This window comes from Monodelphis domestica, chromosome 6 (genome assembly GCF_027887165.1).
Source record: "Monodelphis domestica isolate mMonDom1 chromosome 6, mMonDom1.pri, whole genome shotgun sequence".
In the NCBI taxonomy this organism is placed as follows: domain Eukaryota; kingdom Metazoa; phylum Chordata; class Mammalia; order Didelphimorphia; family Didelphidae; genus Monodelphis; species Monodelphis domestica.
Window position 1 is genome coordinate 80,828,434 of NC_077232.1, and position 18,905 is coordinate 80,847,338.

Genomic DNA, 18,905 nt, shown 5'->3' on the forward strand with positions numbered 1-18,905 from the left:
AGAGTGAAAGGAGCAGAACCAGGAGAACTTTTTACACAGAGACTGATAAACTGTGGTACAATCAAATGTAATGGACTTCTCTGCTAGCAGCAATGCAGTGATCCAGGACAATTCTGAGGGACTTATGAGAAGGAATGCTATTCACGTCCAGAGAAAGAACTGTAGAAGTAGAAACACAGAAGAAAAACAGCTGCTCAATTACATCAATCACATGGGTTGATGGGGATATGATTAGGAATGTAGACTATAAGAGATCACCCGAATGCAAATATTAATAAGGAAATAGGTCTTGATTAATGACACAGGTAAAACCCAGTGGAATTGCTCATTGGTTACAGGGGGAAGGGGGGGAAGGAAAAGAACATGAATCATGTAACCATGGAAAAATATTCTAAATAAATTAATTAAAAATATTCAATTTTTTTAAAAGTGCACTTTAGGAAATAAATTGCTATAAATTCCTGGCACAGTGAGTTTTGTGAAGTTTTTGTAAACAAAAGAAAAAATTATGGAAGGTCTTTATGGTTATGTGGGATATAATATAAATTCAAAAGCACAAATAATTTTTGTTTCCAAGTAAATCTTTATATAATGATAGAATATGTGCTATATTTTCAATTTAGTTTTTAAAATAATATTTTAAAATATTTTCTCTTTATTATGTTCTTTAGTAACTGCACCATCATTACTTTGACTTTTGAATTTCCTGTATTTGTGTGTTTTTAAATCTAGAACCAAGATTTCCTTTTGCATACCCCACTTGGAAATAGTGGATCACAGCAAGAATCAGTAGGAGGAGGGAGAATTACTGTTGGAGCACAGACAGTACCCTCTGCAGATCTCAGTAATTCCACACCTTCAGATATAGCATGTAATTGTGAAGCATGTAATGAAAGAAGGTGAGTGACATTTCTAATTCTTTTTGGGGGGTACTTATTCCTTATGGAGTATCATTGGCTGAAAAAGAGCAGAGATAAACTAATACATGATCCATTGAAAAATGGAATATTGTTAGGGTAATTTCAGGAAGATAGTCATTCACTCCCTTACCAAAACATCTGAACATGCCAATACTAAATATGAGTTAGTGGGTATAATAAATTGCACATTTTGATAGCAATTTTAAAAATAGTGATAGCAAATATTTTAGCTCTTGCTATCTTCATAACTCTTAAGAATAAGTATAAGACATGCTCTTTATCAGATAGCCTTTCCTATAAAGAGTTTAAAAATTAAGGCCTTAGTTGATGCTAAAAAGAAATAAAAACAATAGTCAGAGGATAATGATGACTTAGAACAGAAGCAGGCCTCTGCATGTATCCCAATCAAAATAGTTTTATCATGCTTTCAGAAATTTCTTGGGATAGACAGTTTTGTAATCTTTTTAAATAACTTTTAAAAATTCCCTTTCCTTCATTAACATGTTCTTCCTAATGTCTAAGGCATGTCCTAGTTATTGACTTAAATTTTCTGATTTTATCCATGATAGAACAGTTGATCTTCTACTTTTAATAACTTTTTATGTATACACATCAATTTGATTAAAGTTATGTGTCAAATGCTTTACCAAGTATTGTGGATATAAAAACAAAAATGAAATGTTCTGTATATCAACAATCTTATATGTAAGCTCTTTTTTCTATAACTCAGGGCTTTTTAACCTTTTCTCCAAAGGTCCTTTTCTCAAATTAATTAATCATATTTTTAACAAATATAAGGATAGCAGATCATATGCTTTCGAGCCTTTTTTGGGACCAGGAGAAAAAGAAAATATTTTCATAAATTATATTTTCCTATTCCTGCCCTTAAATATCATATGATACGTTGGTAGGTAGCATGATATAATAAATATTTCGTGTGATTCTGATGTTTTAACAGAGAAATTTCAGCAGAGACTGAACGAGAATCCCAGCAACTTCAGAATTACTGGTCAGAAGTTCGATATATGGTTCGATGCATATATCGTCAAGCTGGGACCCCTTTGGCTGATGACCAAGACCAGTCTCTAGTTCCTGATAAAGAAGGCATGAAAGAACTTGTGGATAGGTATGTATTCTATGCCTTCATTTTTCATGTCCCACAAGACAAACCATTTTCCTAGTGACTACTAATTTCTTGCACCTAAATAAACAAGCTCATATGGTATTCAGTAGAAGAATCTCTTCTCTCCATTATCATGCCATTCTTGTTGGGTATTTATTATTGCTAGTCTGTGATACATAATGTCTTATACATAATAAATACTCTGTATTCAGTGCTATGGCACAAATCTTAGATAAACCCAATTGAAACTTTTTTGGTTTTTGTTTTTGCCAAAAGCATCCCTACTTAGCCTTTTATACTTAAAAGTACATACTTAAGTAGACTCAGTTTTGAATATTGTATTCATTCTCTGAGCAAACATGTTTTTAAAAGAACATTGATAAGCCAGAAGGTAAGATTATCTATCAAATATGAGATAACTATGGTAAATGACTAGTAAAACTACAAGTTTTGTATAGACGTGAGCTGCTGTTAGTGGGTGCTCAAAAAATAGAATTATTCTTGTTTTCTTTACATCTTGAGATGTGCAACCAGGAGAAAAATGAGTAAATAGAGCTATCATGCCTGATCTCTCTCTCTCACCAGAATTTTTTTTCTCTTCCAAACTATTATATAGCCTTCATTCAGTCTTACATGGCATTAACTGTAGTTTAGAAAAGTAAAACTTTTAGAGGGAGACAAGTGAGATGCGATAGCTGTCTTGAAGTACTTGAAAGACTGTTAAGAGATTAAGTATTTTCTCCTTGCCTTGAGAGGACAAAGCAGCAGTTTGTAGATGTGGCAAAGGAGGAAATTTAGACTAAAAGGAAGAATAACTTGCTGATTTTTAGAACTGCTCCAAAGTGGGTAATTGGGTTTCCCTTCATTTAAATTCTTAATTAAAAGATTTGTTAGATATATTATAAAGAAGATTCTCATGTGGGTACTGAATGGTTGAATTATGTGATCATTATGGTCCATTCCACTTCTTAGGGTCTGTAATTCTGTAATAAAAAACTAAAAAAATTGAATTGAAATGTGTAGGTGATTTTTTAATAAAATTAGTGTATATTGTTTTCCTCTTTTGTATAAAAATTTGATACATATCAGCTTTTGATATATATTTGATACATATCAACACAGTGATAAACAATTAGTGGTAATTTCCAATTGGAATATTTTGTTCATTAAGAGAAGGAGTTTGTGAAATTCTGTTTAAGGAAAGTATATTTCACAAATTGTCACTGGCTTTATACTTTCCTAATGCAGTGTCTCTTTTGGTGTTAGTAACAACAACAGTGATACTATGAATAATAATATAACTATCAAGTATGTATCACTTTAAGGTTTGTAAACACTTCAAAAATATCGAATTTTATCCTCATTACCCTGGGAAGTAGACACTTTTATTATCACCATTTTATAGATAAGGCAGACAGAAATCAAATAAATTGGCCAGGGTCCTACAGCTGGTAAGTGTCTAAGACAGAATTTGAACTCCATTCTTCATGACTCTAAATTCAGCACTCTTTTCTACTATGCAGCCTCTCATGATGAATATTTTTTATTAAAGTAGATAATGATGTATTTAAATTAAAATTAAAAGTATTTAAATTCAGGACAATTAGGGATGGAGGGAACCACCTCCAACTAAGCTGCTTTTTGTGAAAAAGTAAGGTATTATATAATGTGGAAGTGGGAAAAGAATGCACTGTTGGCATGAGAACTGGCCAGTGCAAAGTCATGGAGACTAGAGGTGGAATACTTTGTGTTTGGAATGCAAAGAAAATAAATGGGCTTGATCATATACTTGAGAAAATGGGGAATAATGTATAATGAAATTGAAAAGGTAGTAAGCATTTAAATTCTTACTGTGTACAGAGTTAAGGATACTAAATACCCAAGATATAAAGAAAGGCATAAGTACCTTCCTTCCCCTCAAAGAACTTATTTTCAGGAGTGATGGAGTTGTATTAATAACTAAACGAATATATGATACATAGAGAATAAAGGAAAGTCATCTCTGAGAAGGCACTGATAGCTGAAAAGACTAGGAAAGGCTTCCTTGTGTAAGAAACCAGGGAAGACAAGAATCTATCAGCTTGGATCCTAGAATGAAGACAGAAGACTTGATATTTTATGCTAGAGCTGGTTAGAGGGTCTCTGGAGTTCATGGAATAGGGAAATAACCTGATCTGACTTGTGCTTAAGGAAAATCACTTTTGGCAGCTTTATAGGGAATGGATGAGGAAGGAGATAAACTTGAGATAGGGAGAACATTTCTGAGCCCAGAAGTGAAGAATGCCTAAATTAAAGTCATGTCTGCTTGAATGGTAATAAGAGAAGGGGTGGGAGAGGTATTATAGAGGTAGATATGACAAGATTGACTGACTAATTGGTTACAGGGTGAAAGGATGAGGAGTTGATGGCTCAGGTTATGAATGCAGGAGACTAGAAGGTTTAGAGTGTGTATAGGCATGGGGGATTTTGGCAGAGGAGTAGGTTTAGGGTAGAAGATATTGAATTGTTTTACAAAACATTTCATTTGAAATTTCTATGAGTGATATAATTTGAATTAACCAGTAGAAATGTGGTTATAGACAACTGGGGCTGGATATTCATCTGCATAGAGAGAATTAATGCCATGTAAGTTGAAAGAGTCATTAAAAGAGATAATATAGAGAGAAGAAAATTTAGCTAGGTGGCACAGTGGATAGGATGATACTAAGACCCTAAAATCAGGAAAATGAGTTAAATCTGGTTTCAGGCCCCTAGAAGTTGTGTGCCCCTGGTCAGGTCACTTAACCTTGTTTGCCTGTTTCCTTATCTGTAAAATGAGCTATAGAAAGAAATGGCAAGTTGCTCCATTATCTTTGCCAAGCACACCACAAATGGGGTCACCAAGTGAGATACATCTGAAACAACTGAACAACAAAAAAGAGAAGAAAATAGAAACTTTAGACAGAGCCATAATTAAGCGGTACAGGATGAATTATGAGCCATCAAAACAATCTGAGAAGGAATGATTGGATGGTAGGATAACAGAAACCAAGTGAAACCTAGAGAAGAAACATAATCCAGAAAAGTCTAGTCAGTAGAGTTGAATATGCAAAGAGGTCAAAAAGAATGAAGACTGTGAAAAGACCAGCCGTGGCAATTATTGGTAACTTGAAAAGAACTGTTTAAATTGAGTGATGAAGTTAGAAGTCAGATTAAGAGTTGAGAACTGAATGAAAGAGAGTAAATGGTGACAATAAACGGTGCTAATGAGTACATACAACTTTTTCTAAGACATTTGCTCTAAAAGGGAGTTCTCTGGAATAATAGCTTGAGGGGCTGATAGGCTCTCGGGAGCAATTTCAGGATAGGGAATGGAGGATATATTTGAATCCAACAAGGAAAAAATTATAGGAAAATCAGAGACAAGTAGCTATTATTTATATAGCTTTTTAAGTTTACAAATTATCTTAATTTCATCATCTCATTTGGTTAGAAAGAATGGAACAAAAAGGAACAATCTTCCATGGGAATGGGAGAAGGTAAGATCAGACACATTGAAGGGAGAACCTTAAAAGCCTCATCAGAGAGTGGTATAAAGGAGGAGAGAAGTAGTAGTGTTGGCAAACATTTTCAAGATCATGTGCCCAGACTCCAACTTCAAGCTACCTGTGAGGCCTCCACATTACCCCAGAGAGTGGAGGAAGGAAGTGCTCACTTTGGGCCACTGGACAGAGGGGCAGAGTGTGCAAAAAATGTCCTTGGGTACTGTGAAGAGGGAGAACAGCAGTCCCCTCCTTTCTGCCCCAGCACTGGTGCCATGACTTCTCCAACACATGAGTAGATGATAATGTCATGAGATTTTAAAAAGAAAGAAAAGGGGAAAGCGGCTTATAGTGGAGGATCTGTTTTCTTGGTAAAGTTGAAGTAAGGCTCTGAACTGAGAAGTCAAGAATAGGAGGAGACCTGTTTGGCTTAAGAACAAAAGAATGCATTTAGAATAGCATCTGTGGGTAGTGTGATACAGATTAAACAGATTCCTTTTGGACATGAATGGGACCAATCAATATTAGGTAATATAAATATGTAGTGGACTCAGCTCTGATATATGATTACCTCAGTCTTAGATCTGCATCAATGTGAGTAGGAGCAATGGAGGTGATGGTAGTTGTCCAGACTTGTAGTTTGACAAAGCATGAATGGTGATAGAACAAGAAGGCAAGGGAATCAAAAAAGAGAGGACAGTGTAGAGTTCCATGCTACTCTGGTTCACAGTTGGAAAGGGAGGCAGCATTACTATCAACTTGAGGACATAGAGAAAGATTAGAGGAATGTGTCTGATAAAGCATACTATCAGAAAATGGAAACCACTTGGCCATAAATATGTATGCATACTTAAGTACCTCAATATACTTTCAAAAATTCTATAGCCAAGTTATCCATGGGAATCAGTTTCTTCATGTTATATTTGGCAATTTCATGATTTTCTATGACTTACCCATTTGTTATCTAATAGCCAGCTGATCCATTGTTAGTGATACTTGAAGCCTTTCTAAACAGATAGACTTTGGAATGAGATTCAAGTAAAGGACATGTATGTTATAATTTTGTTTCCTGCTTTAGAACTGTGCCTCTCCCTTTCGCCTTTAATGCGCTATGCTTATGGAGCTTAAGAGTCAGCATTTCACCTTCCTTTCAATATAGATATATTGGGGGCCGTGCTTAGAAATGTTGCTTACACTGTGAGATGTAGGTACAACTACATTAGTAGATTTTATTTAAACTTTTTTTCTTTGTTAAAAGAGAAGTTTAATGAGCATTTTATTAAACATTTATTGTGTCAATAAACTAAGTGTTGGAGATACAAAGAAAAAAAAATTTTAATAGTCTCTGACCTTAAGAACAACATACATTCTAATGAGGGAGTCAACATGTAACTAGATACCTACCAAAATAGATTGCAGGTATTATGAAAATGGAGAGGGGCAACTAGGTGGCTCAGTAGATTGAAAGTCAGGCCTGGAGACAGGAGGTCCTAGGTTCAGTCCTGGCTAAAGACACTTCCTGGCAGTATGATCCTGAACAGGTCACTTAACCCCAGTTGCCTAGCCTTTAACTGCACTTCTACCTTGAAACTGATAGTTAGTATTACTTTTAAGACAGAAGGGAAGGTGGTTGTTTTGTTTTTGTTAAGGTTAATAAAGAATAGGGGGAGACATTAGCAGTTATTGACTTCTTGTAGAATATAGGCTTTGAGTGGACTTTTGAAGGAAACCAGAGATACTAAGGACTGGAGATAAAGGAGCAAAGCAAGCAAAGCATGGAGGATCATGAAGGGATGGTGAAGTAATAACCTGGAGAGAGGGAAATGGCAAATAGAATGTCACATTTGAAGAGCTACAAGCTAGATTGTAATGGACCTAAAGTGTAAGAAGACTGGAGAAATAGGAAGGGACAAGTTATGAAAAGTTTTAAATACCAGAGGATTGGAAATATTTGATGTGAAGATAAATAATATCAGTAAAACTTTTTAGTCAATATCTATGAACTTCATTAAATTATTCAATTACATTGGTAATATTTCTTATCCTCAAGAAGATTAGGAATAAGGGGGAGGAATAATAACAGGTACCATTTATGAGGTGCTTTAAGGTTTGCAAAGCACTTTTTAGCAGATCTCATTTTATACTCTCAACATTCCTGAAAGGTAAGTGCTATTATTCCTATTTTATAGATATAGAAACTGAAACAAAGGTTAAGTAACTTGCTTAAGGTCACATGGACACATGATCTCTGAGATCAAGTTTGAATTCAGGACTTTGTGGCTTTGAGACAGACTCCATCTTTTATATCGCCTTATTTAACCCCATTAGCTACAGAGTAGTTTTTACTGTGGCATATTTTTGAAGAGAAATGAAATATCTAACTATCTTTTGTAAAATAGAAAAATAGTAAGGGATAAGCAGTTGGGATTAAGTGGCTTGTCCAGGGTCACACAGATAGGAAGTGTTGAAGCCAGATTTGAACCAGGTCCTCCCAATTGCAGACCAACTGCTCTATCTACTGAGCCACCTAGCTGCCCCTAATATTTAGTGTTTAATCAAGGAAGGTAAAAAATCATCTCTGATTCTATTCTAATCTATTCTTTGAATACTACCTGTGTACTAAATATGTGATACATTGAAACAGAGAGATCAGCTTGTTTTTCTTTCATCTTGTCTCCAATTACCAAACTCTCCATATATGAGAATTTACATCCTTCAAATTTTTGATCCATTTTCTCTAGCCTTTTCATCTGGAGGAAGTTAAAGAATATCATTTTCATTACAGTTTTCCTCAGAAGTCATGGTTAAGAGATATTTTAAAATTAACAACAATTTTATTTCTCTGAGACTTTTAGGTTTCTTGATGAATGAGAACAATCCTATTACTTTAATGTTTACTTCTAAAATAAAAGTTATATTTCTCAAAAAGGTTTGTCCATGCTCAATCTCCTCCCCCTCAACAACCAAAAGAAAAAAGGAAGAAAAACTAAAAAAGATAGGATGTGGATTTCAATCTCTTGGGTACATTGTAGCAGAGATGTTTGCTATTATTTGAACTAAGTAGCCTCCAAATGGCCTCTTTTCCAATTTAGATTCTATGATTTCTTTATCTTATACTCAATTTCCCTGTGACTTTCTAACCCTTGCATTCCCCACTTCCCTATGTGTTTTTTCTGCCATTCGAATATAAACTCCACAAGGGCAGAGGCTATCTTTGCTTTCCTCTTTATCTCCATTATATGCAGTACATAGTATATAATGTTTTTTTATTCATTCTTCTTTTTTATAATATAGCATTTTCACAGGGTCATTAAATCCTTTCTTGAATAGAAGTGGTTTTATTATTTCAGAGAGACAAAAACAGACTTAATACAAAACAAAACTTCTAATCTTTTAAATTTATTCAAAAAGAGAATGGATTACCTCAGAAGTTATTATTCTTGCTTGCCTCAGGTCTTTGCTTAGTTTGGTCCTTAGTGGATAGAACCCTGGGCATATATGAGGAAGATTTGAGTTTAAATCTGGCTTCACTTATTAGCCTTATGATCCTGGGCCAGTCACTTAATCTGTTTGCCTTACTTTCATCCTTTGTAAAATTGGGATAATATAGCATCTACTTCTCAGGGTTGTTGTGGCAATCAAGTGAGATAATTTTGTAAGAGCCCTTAGCATAGTGTCTTATAGTAGATGTTATATATTCTTATTCCCTTCCATCCCCAAACCCTACCCTCATTCAAAAGCCAAATGACTCTTCATAGGCTATGTTATGCCTTGCTTATAAGTGTCCTAGGTATTCAATATGTGAAAACTTAGATTATGTGTAATCCAGGTTTGTTATTATTTATTATTTTGATACTTAAATTCTGTTTTAAAGTTGATAGGTTTAGATCGACATTAGTAGGTAAGTTCTAGAATGTGGCAAATAGTATATTGAATTAGATTTGATAGCCCTGTATTCAAGTCTTGGCTGTGAATACCTATGGACCATATCCTTATTTGTAAAAAGGGGACAGTAATATCTTATGCTAGTACCTTCCTCATGGTTTTATTGTGAGGAAAACATTCTGTAAGAGCTAAAATTGTGAGTTGTTATTGTGATGATATTATTATATTTTTAATTTTAAAAATACATACCATAAGGGTAAATATTCCACTAATTAAATAGTTGGGGGAAATGGTAGATGATAGTATTGGTTGTCAGCTAAGGTAATTAGTTAATCACACTTTTTTAATATGTATATATACTTAGGCTTTGTGAAAGAGACCCCTATCAACTATACCAGCGATTAGAACAACAAGCAAGAGAATATGTGCTGGAAATGAAGGTTCGACTACTCAGACATTTATCTCTGGGATCTAAAGTTAAATCAACATCAACAATACAAGGCCCACCCCAGGCACATCAATTTATCTCACTTCTCCTTGAGGAATATAGTGCACTCTGTCAGGCAGCACGCACAATCAGCTCCTTCCTTGTCACTCTGGTAAGACTGAAAACATTGTTTAGTTATTTTTTTAAAACACCTTGACTGCTTTTCATGTTTTGTTATCCAGCAGCATTTCCTTACTACTTTCAAACTTGACAGAGAGAACATCTAGTTTATGTGCAAAGTTATGCACAAAACTGGTCTAGCTCTTCTTTAAACCAATTTCTTTAAAATAGGTAAGAATGTATTTTCATTTTGGATTCTGCTTTGAGTCCCCCATCCCCAATCCTGTTTTTTTCTTTGAATTTTAGTGTTCCTTCTTAAGTTTGCTTGATACAAAAGATCAGGGGGTGAGTGTTCAGGTAATGTTTTGATGAAAGAGAAGTTTTGGTTGCCCAGATGGTCTCAAGGCACATGGATAAAGCATGATGAGTGTGTAAATTGAGAACAAATTTTATTTTAAATGGGTCAACAGATGTATTGGTTGCCACTTAATAGGAAGACAGACTTTTCTTTATAGGTTTCTATAAGTTGAAAATCTCACCAAAATAAAGAAATGGCACATTTCTTTATATGAAATTTAGTCAAAGTAAGTATTTCTTTGTTAGAGATCCATAGTTTTAGTCAGTCAAGTTTTAACAGCAGTCCTTCAGTCATACATAGGAATTTTCTAGGATAGAATAGGGAATTGACCTAGATAGCTGTCTCTTAGTAACACCCTTGGATCTATAATGTTTACACCTTTAGCTACCCTATACTTTGCCTTCCTTCTTCATTTTCCTGTTTTTGACACCAACTACTTCTACTTCTATCCCAGTTTTCCCCTAACTAAAATTGACAAAAGAGAAGAAACCTAAACACTCATTTGCTCTCACAGAGAAAGAGCGAGAACAAGAAAGCTCTGTATCTACACATGTTATGCTTTCAAGATTGCCTCAAAAGTTTCTTGACTTTGATTGGAAAATTGTTCCAATTCAGATGTCACCAACTTCAAATTTCAGTTTTGCTACTTACTACCTGCATGAAGTATTTATTATTCAAGTCACTTAGTATCTTTGGGCCTAAATTTCCTACCTATAAAATAAAGGGGTTGGACTAGATGATCTGTAAGGTTTTTCTTGATGTAATATGCACTTCTGAGCCCAATCAGACCAAGTCTAAATTTCACATATAACCAGAGAAGATCTTGAGACCCTACTTAAGCATCTTTGCTCCATGATGGTGATAAAGCTGTCAGGGTACAGGAAGCTGGACTGATTCCAGGTTTGGAGATAAATCACCATTATATTTAACATCATCCTTATCATTGTTTTTCCCTTGCCCCTACCTCAAACTACCATACTTAAATATACTTTCTGCTATTTATAGGGGAAGAGTATTAATAAGGTGAATTTCAACATATTTTCAAAGTGTTTTATTTCAGAAATATAAATTTTTTTTTCAGTTTTAACATACAATTTATGTAGTTCTACTAAATTCGTCTTATTTATTAACTTTTTTACCTTCATGTGCAGGTGCAATGATGAATTAAAGTTTGATAACTACTTATTTTGAAGTATTTTATATCTAGTACCTAGTTAGTTCCCTCAAGATCTTAAAAAAACAAACAACTCTTTAATTTTCCATACTGATGCTAAGGCAGAAAAAAAAAACAGGGAAATAAGTGGCTTGCCTAGGGTCATACATCTAGAAAGAACCTGAAGCCAGATTTAATCCTAGGACCTCCATCTGCCCTAATGGTCTTAAAATAAAAAAAGAATTTTTTATAGTTGGCTGTCAGAGAGTTTAAAAGAAAGAAAAAAAGAACTTGAATAATTGCCTAAAATAATCATTTCATTAAAATTAGTTTTTTTTTTTTTGAGTATGTCTATGCTAGGTGTCATACCACTGAAAGATTAAGTACATATTCTATAGAATCCCTAATCTTAAGAATTTTCTGTACTTAGAATGTAATCATGTTAATGAAGTATGTTGATGAACATGAGGAGAAAAGCATTTTTATTTTTTATTAGTTGGAATTCAAACGTTTTTATCCCCAGAAAAATACAACTAGTGAACCCATGAATAGCAAAAAACATTTTCATCATTCTTTCTGACACAGGTACAATTTTGCCGCTATGGCCATCACACCAATTTATTCTGTGCCCTGGGACAGTCACTTAGCTACTCTGGTTCCTTCCTCATCTTTAAGAGGAGCTCGTTAAAAGAACTCTTATGAATCATGATTCTGTTACATGTGTAGACTATAAATGATTGCAGTTTATAAATTATACATATGTGACTAAATAGTTCTCTTTATATAGTATTTCTCTATCTTAGTGGACAGGTCATAATAAAACTTGTGTCATGATAACATTTGTTCTAGTGAAGCAGATACTTCTACTTACCTGTCCCACCCTCCAACTCAACATTCCTTAAACCAAAACCCTTTCTTGACCTAACTTTTTGTTAGTGGTACGACTATGCACCCAGTTATACATTTGAAATCTTAAAGTTGTCTTTTACTTCTCCCTTTTCCCCTTCTTCTCATGGCAAATCGCTTTAATTTCAGCCTCAGAAATATTTCATACATCTATATTTATTTCTTCTCATCTCAATCTAGACTCTTATTGCTTGATGTATAGACCATTGCCATAACCTTTTTATACGTCTTTTCTCTTCCAGTCTGTGTCTTTCCTTAGTCTGTACTTCTTACCACTGCCAGAATAATCTTTTTCATGACCTTTTTTTTGTTCAAAGAACTTTTTGTTGAGCCCTTCTTCATTTATTTCCTAGAAAAGGTGAAACTTTTGCATGGCATCTGAGTCACTTTTCAATTTGACACCACTTGGCTTTTATGTCCAGATATCTTTATATCCAGTATTCTCCCTCCACATGCACTCTACTACACTTGTATTGGACTGTTAGCCAGCTCTCAAAGAAATCTGACCCTTGGCTTTTAAAATCCAACTCAAAGGTTACTTCTTCCAAGTGAATATAATGACATAAACCTCAGAGTAAAGAGAATGTGAATTCTTAATTTATTGTAGAGTTTATTGTAAGAGGTGTAATAATAGTTGTCTGCCATAAACTGTGGCAGTTAAAAGAGTTGGAAAACTGTAGTGTGTAAAATAGTTGAAGATATAAATTGTGATAGATATAAGAGTGGGTGAGTAAATTTGACGGCAGAAAATATGTTTCACTACAGTGTCTTGGTTTTTTAATCAAATATAAGGTGGTTGCCAGGGAATATATTCCCAATCATGAATATGCCCAAGTCAACTGGGTTTTATAGACAATTTAATTACTAATACAATGAGTAATCAAAGAAAGAGAGAGAGAAAAAAAGTATAACTATGAAGGGCCTTAAGCCAACATGGCCTAGACCTGAGTCTTAAGAGAGAGAGAATCAGTCAGTCTTTTATCACTCACAATAAGATTTGTCCAAGTAAGGGATTCAGAGGGACAGAGTCTCCCCAGAGGGAGTTCCAGCCAGAGTCCTCCTCAAAGAGCCTTCCAGCCAGAGCCTGTTTCAAAGAGCCTCTCTCCAGAGCCTCCAGAGGGACAGAGTCCCCTCAGAGGAGCTCCAGCGAGACCTCCTTAGAGATTGTCCTCCAAGAGCTTCCCTTCTCCAGAGCCTCTCTGGAGATTCTTCCCAAGCGATCCTCATCAGAGATTTCTCCAAAAGGATTTCCTCAAACGATTCTGTTTTTTCTTATATAGGGGGTTTTCTCCTATGTCACCTCCCCTAAGTCCTTACATCTACCAATCACAGTAGACGTTTTTCCAAAGGACAACCCATTCTCAAAACACTGCTGGGTCAGCTAATTCCCTCAGTAAGTCTGAACCAGAGAAAACACAGCTGAGTCGACTAATCCCCTCAAGAGAAAACCTCTGAATAAGTTTTCACCTCTTTGCTCCTGGCAAGTTTACAAGTTGCCGGACCTTTATAGGTACCTAGCATCCCATTGTATCAATTCTAAAGACAGGCATGGCTCAAAGAACTCCTTGCCTCATTATAAGTATGGGTCTAAGTACTTTCATTGTTTAGCAAGGAGTTTTCTCCCCTAAAGCAGTCTTAAGTACGGTGGAGTAGAGGTCCTCCCATTTCTGATCCTGGTGAGTTCTCACAGTCAAAATGGGGAATGTTCCCAGTAGGGAATTGTTCCAATTGAGAATTCCCTGATGGGGAAATTTTTAACATTTACAAGTCTAAGAAATTTCAAGTCACATTTTTAAGTCAAAGCAATGGAACTGGGCAGAGATTGAATATTTGACAGTTTTTCTTTCTTGCCACATAGTAGCAATTTTCTTCATTTCCTTTCATTTTCTTTGCCCTCAAATATCCTAAACACCTAAAATGTCAAACTATTTATGTGAATCAACAACATATACAAAAGATTTGAGGAAGATAAGGTAGGCGCTAGGGAAAATACTACACCTATATATTTTTTCCCTAATGAGTTCAAAGTACTTCTCTTCATTTGCTAATTCACTTTATAGAGATTTGAACTTTTAACTTCCTGAACTCACACTTTGGAATTTATTTTTAATAAATTTTTACAGTTTTTAAAAACAAACCTCATGATATGGATAATTGTCATTTTACTCCATCTGATTGGATTTTATTCTGGTATTGCATTTCATCTGTTAAAAGTTAACTTGAAAATAGCCAAATTATTTTTGATGCATTCTGGTATTGTGATTATTTTGAGAAAGTTACTCTAGATAGTTTTTGGAGTTTTTCTAGCTCTAGGTCTCTGATAATATGAATATCCTACTTGAAAAATTAAGGTTTTTCTTCATTAGAAAATTAGGAAATTCCTCTTTCTCTTCATTGGGGGTGTTTGTTTATTTTTGTATTATTGCATCCCATTGCCATTCAGATAAGCACCTTCACAGAATTGTTTTTAAATGAATAAAATAAAATGCATAGTACTACAAAAGAAACTAACTATATTGAAATATAGTTAACAATAATGTTTTTTAAAGGGAAAAGTTCTCAGGTTCCATTTTAAGAACCTGTGCTTTCTCTACCTCTTCATCTCTTCCTAATTTCTCCTTTGCATTCATGAGCTTCACTTCTCTTAGCATGGAAAACGCAAATGCATATAAAGGAAGGTAGGAGATTGAACTACAGGCAGTCAGTGCTCCAAGGAGTTGTGGATAACAGAATTGGAAAAGTAACTGGGAGCTGGTTTGTGGAGTGCATTAAGTGTCTCACCAAAGAGGAGATCTTTTTATTATCCCTTGGACAAGAGGGAGCAAATAAGAATTTTAGAGACATGGAATGGTGTAATTGGACTCGCGTGTTATAAAAATAGGTTAGAGAGATGGGGCACTAATTGGAGGCTGTTATATTTGTCTAGATACAGCATTGAGAACAATAGTCACTCCAGATCACAGGTTCCTTTGTTGAGATGCTACCTCTCTTACTAAGTCATTAATCCTATCTGGATGTTTCATTATCTTGACAATGACATCATTAGACTAGTTAACTCTGAAGTCCTTCCTGAAGCTAGATCTATGGGCCTATCTGATTGAGCGATGGTAAATTTGAGTTACATGGAGTTGATTGGATGCAAGCAGTGTTTTTAAGATGAAATCAAGAAGACTTGACAACTTTTTGCTTATGAGAGCTGAGAAAGAGGGGAAAGTCAAATATAGCTACAGTCTTTGATGCCTAAGTACTGGGAAGATGTTGATGCCATTAATTATGATAATATAGAAGTTGAAAGGAACAACTAATGTGTGAGAAAATTAGATGAATTTAATTTTGGACATTCGAATTTAGAGACAGGCAGAAAATCCAGGTAAAGATGTTTGTCAGGCAGTTGGAACTGCAGGAATATAATGGAGAGGAAAAATCTGTGAATGGGGCATTTATAAATAACTCCCCACCCTATAAAAGGTCTGCTTGAAAGAGAATGTCAAAAAAATAATAATAATAGGGCTAATTGCAGAAGCTTGGGTTATACCTACATTTTCCAGATGTGAGGAGAAAAATAAATCAGGAAAGGAGAGTGTAGTGATTAGAGAAACATTATCAAACCACATAATACATGAGATATATTTAAAGTCAAAGAACTCGGATTTGAATCTCAATTCTGTCACTATCACTTGTGTGACATTAGACAAATTAGTTTTCACCTCTGGGCCTCAGAGTCCTCATCTCTGAAATGAGTTGGTTGGATTAGATAGCTAAGATTTGCAAAACACTTTCTGTATGTTGTCTCATTTCATTTTTAAAACCCTGTAAAGTTGGTGTTATTACTATCATCATTTTTACAGATAGGGAAACTAAGGCTGACAGTGGTTAAGTGAACTTGCCTAGGATCCCATGGCTGGGGTTTTAGGCAGGATAGGAATCTTATTTTTCCTAATTCCAAGTCCAGAACTTTATCCAATGTGTGCCATCTAGCTGCCTATCACAGCTAGTATCTATACAGCACCCTTAATGTTTACAAAGAATTTTGCAAATCTTATCTCCTCAGATCCTCCTAACAATCCAATGAGGGTAGGTACTTTTAACTCCATTTGACAAAGGAGGAAGCTGAAGTTAAGACTTGCTTAGCATTACACAGCCAGGAAATGTGTAAGACAGAATTCAGACACATCTCAGTTCCAAATCCAGCATTCTACCTGCTGTATTTACCCCCTACCTCCCTAAATGAACTTTACCATCTCTTCACCACTCCTAATGATCCTTTGATCTGGGTCACATATGCCACAGGCAGAAAGAACATCAGAAAGGGGGGGTCAGCAGTATAACATGATGCAAAAATAGCTAGGAAGATGAAGAATTAGAAGAGGTCTCTGGGTAAAATGGCAATTTAGAAATCATTGGTGGTTTTGCAGTGTGGTTTAACTAGATTAGTGAAAACTGAAGGAATAGGAGGAAAGTGAAGGCAGCAAGTACTGCATTTCTTTGTAGCTGTTTGGCAGTGATGCCTAGCAGAGAAAGGATAATAGTTTGAATTGGGGAAAAGATCAAGGGAAAGTTTTTGAATTTTTGTATGGGGGGATATAAGAGACCAGGTCATGTTTCTGGGAGAAGAGGAAGTGGGTCCAAACAATCAGGCATGCAGCTTGTCTTTAAAGTGAGGGAGACTTACTTGAGGTAGCCTTTTATTACTTGTGGATAACTCTAATAGGAAGCTTTTCTTTACAGCAAGCCCAAATTTACTTTTTTTTAAAATTCAAAAAAAAAATTCAATCAGTTCTTTATTGTCTCTATGTTCCTAATTTACATTATATTAATTAGTGCTTGTATGGATATTAATTTGTAAGTATTATCATGTCTGGCATCTCTCCAATTAGATTGTATAGTCTTCAAGAGCCAGAAGTTTGCTTTCTATTTCTGTTTCTAATTAAAAAGATAGTAGCTTATAATGGAAAGAGAGAGCACTGTACTTCGACTTCAGAAGATCTGGGTGCTCTGATGTCTAATGGATCCACAATAATTAATTTCCTGTGTTGTAATATATATCATGTTCACTTCAGTAGAAATTTGATAATGCGTTTTTTCCCAATTAACACATTTATTAATGCACTTAATATGGTCAACATAACCTTAAAACTTTTAGTTGCTTGTTAGAGTTTTAAGTGTTAAGGAAAATTATTTCATACAGGAATATTTTATTTCATTACAGCACCAGTATTTTAGAATATGATGGCTTCAAAAGAAGTAAACTTAAATTACATAGAAGAAAATGTTTGCGAAAGCTAGTAAATACTATTATATTCATATGTTGTTTTCCTCATGTTTTCATACATGATCTCATTTGAGCTTTTGATCATGGGAAATAAAGTTTGGAGGAAGGATTTATTTAAGCTTCGTAAGAGAAACAACTTTTTCCAAGCATTGACAAAATTCTTTTAAAATACCCATTTATTTATAATTGATATACTAATTCTATTTTCCTATATTGTTGGTGAAGATCATTTTAAACCTTTTAACATTTAACATTTAAACATTTTAACCCTTACCATGTAAGTATTTGGTTAGTTTGGTGCCAGTTAGTGTTTCTGCTTGAGAGCAATTGAGGTAAATTTTTTTTAAATCCATTCTAGAATTGGCTGCCTACTTCTTAATCTAAAATGGTAGTTAACCCAGGTATATCTGTATTGATTTGTCAAGTGAATAGACTTAACAGCCTTGGTGGGTTGTTTCCTTTTGTAAAATAGATTGATTATTACAAAGTAAAATGCTCTAGGTTAAATTTAGCTTCAAATTATTTTCATGGCTGTATTCTTCCCACAAATAGTTTTAATAAGTACTTATTTTGTGAAACCCACATTGGGGTAAGTTCTACAGTTACAAAGATAAATATGGTAGAGATTTGTTGTCTGAAACTTATAATCTAATGAAAAAAAAGAATTTATATATAAATAGTTGTTAAATAGGAAAATGAGAAGTTTAAAGGCCAAGTGCTAAAAGACATTTATGAGAAAGAGATCATTTCATAGGACAGACTTGTTGGGGAAGTCAATGCTCAATAAAAGAATGAATAACATTTATTAAGCACTTACTGTATGCCAAGCATTAGGGATACAAATAGAAAAGTGGGAATAGTTCCTACTCTTAAGGAATTCATGTTCTCATGGAAGAACCAATACATATAGGCATTGTATTACTTTTTCAATTGACTCTGAGTCAGTCTGGAGTCTGGAGTTCAAGCCTGAAGGTATAGATCTGGACTCTTCCTGGACAAATCCATCTATTAAGCTGCCTGCCTTACATTAACATCAAACAAAGGTGAAGAGGAAGCTCCCCATTCATTCTGGTGGACAGAGTGATTTGGAAGAGGATTTCTCTCTTTCTTTCTCTGGAGCTTCTAACAGCTGTACAGCTGGATCTCTGCTGCCTGACCCACTAAGGACTCTGTGAGAATCTGGGCTTATTGAGTGGACTTATCCTTACCTAGCTTTAGTG

At 34.8% G+C, this 18,905-nt stretch overlaps 1 protein-coding gene across 6 annotated transcripts in view; it reads left to right on the forward strand.

The window, feature by feature from the left end:
* Positions 1-18,905, forward strand: part of FAM193A (family with sequence similarity 193 member A) — a 245,035-nt gene that overhangs the window by 147,595 nt on the left and 78,535 nt on the right. For all 6 annotated transcript variants that reach the window (XR_008913102.1, XM_056803650.1, XM_056803651.1 and 3 more), the window contains 3 exons: positions 733-899; positions 1,879-2,046; positions 9,814-10,048. Coding sequence is in view for 5 of the 6 variants with exons in the window: in XM_056803650.1 (XP_056659628.1) it covers positions 733-899; positions 1,879-2,046; positions 9,814-10,048 (570 nt within the window). In the remaining variant the exon portion in view is untranslated. The remainder of the gene's footprint in view (positions 1-732; positions 900-1,878; positions 2,047-9,813; positions 10,049-18,905) is intronic.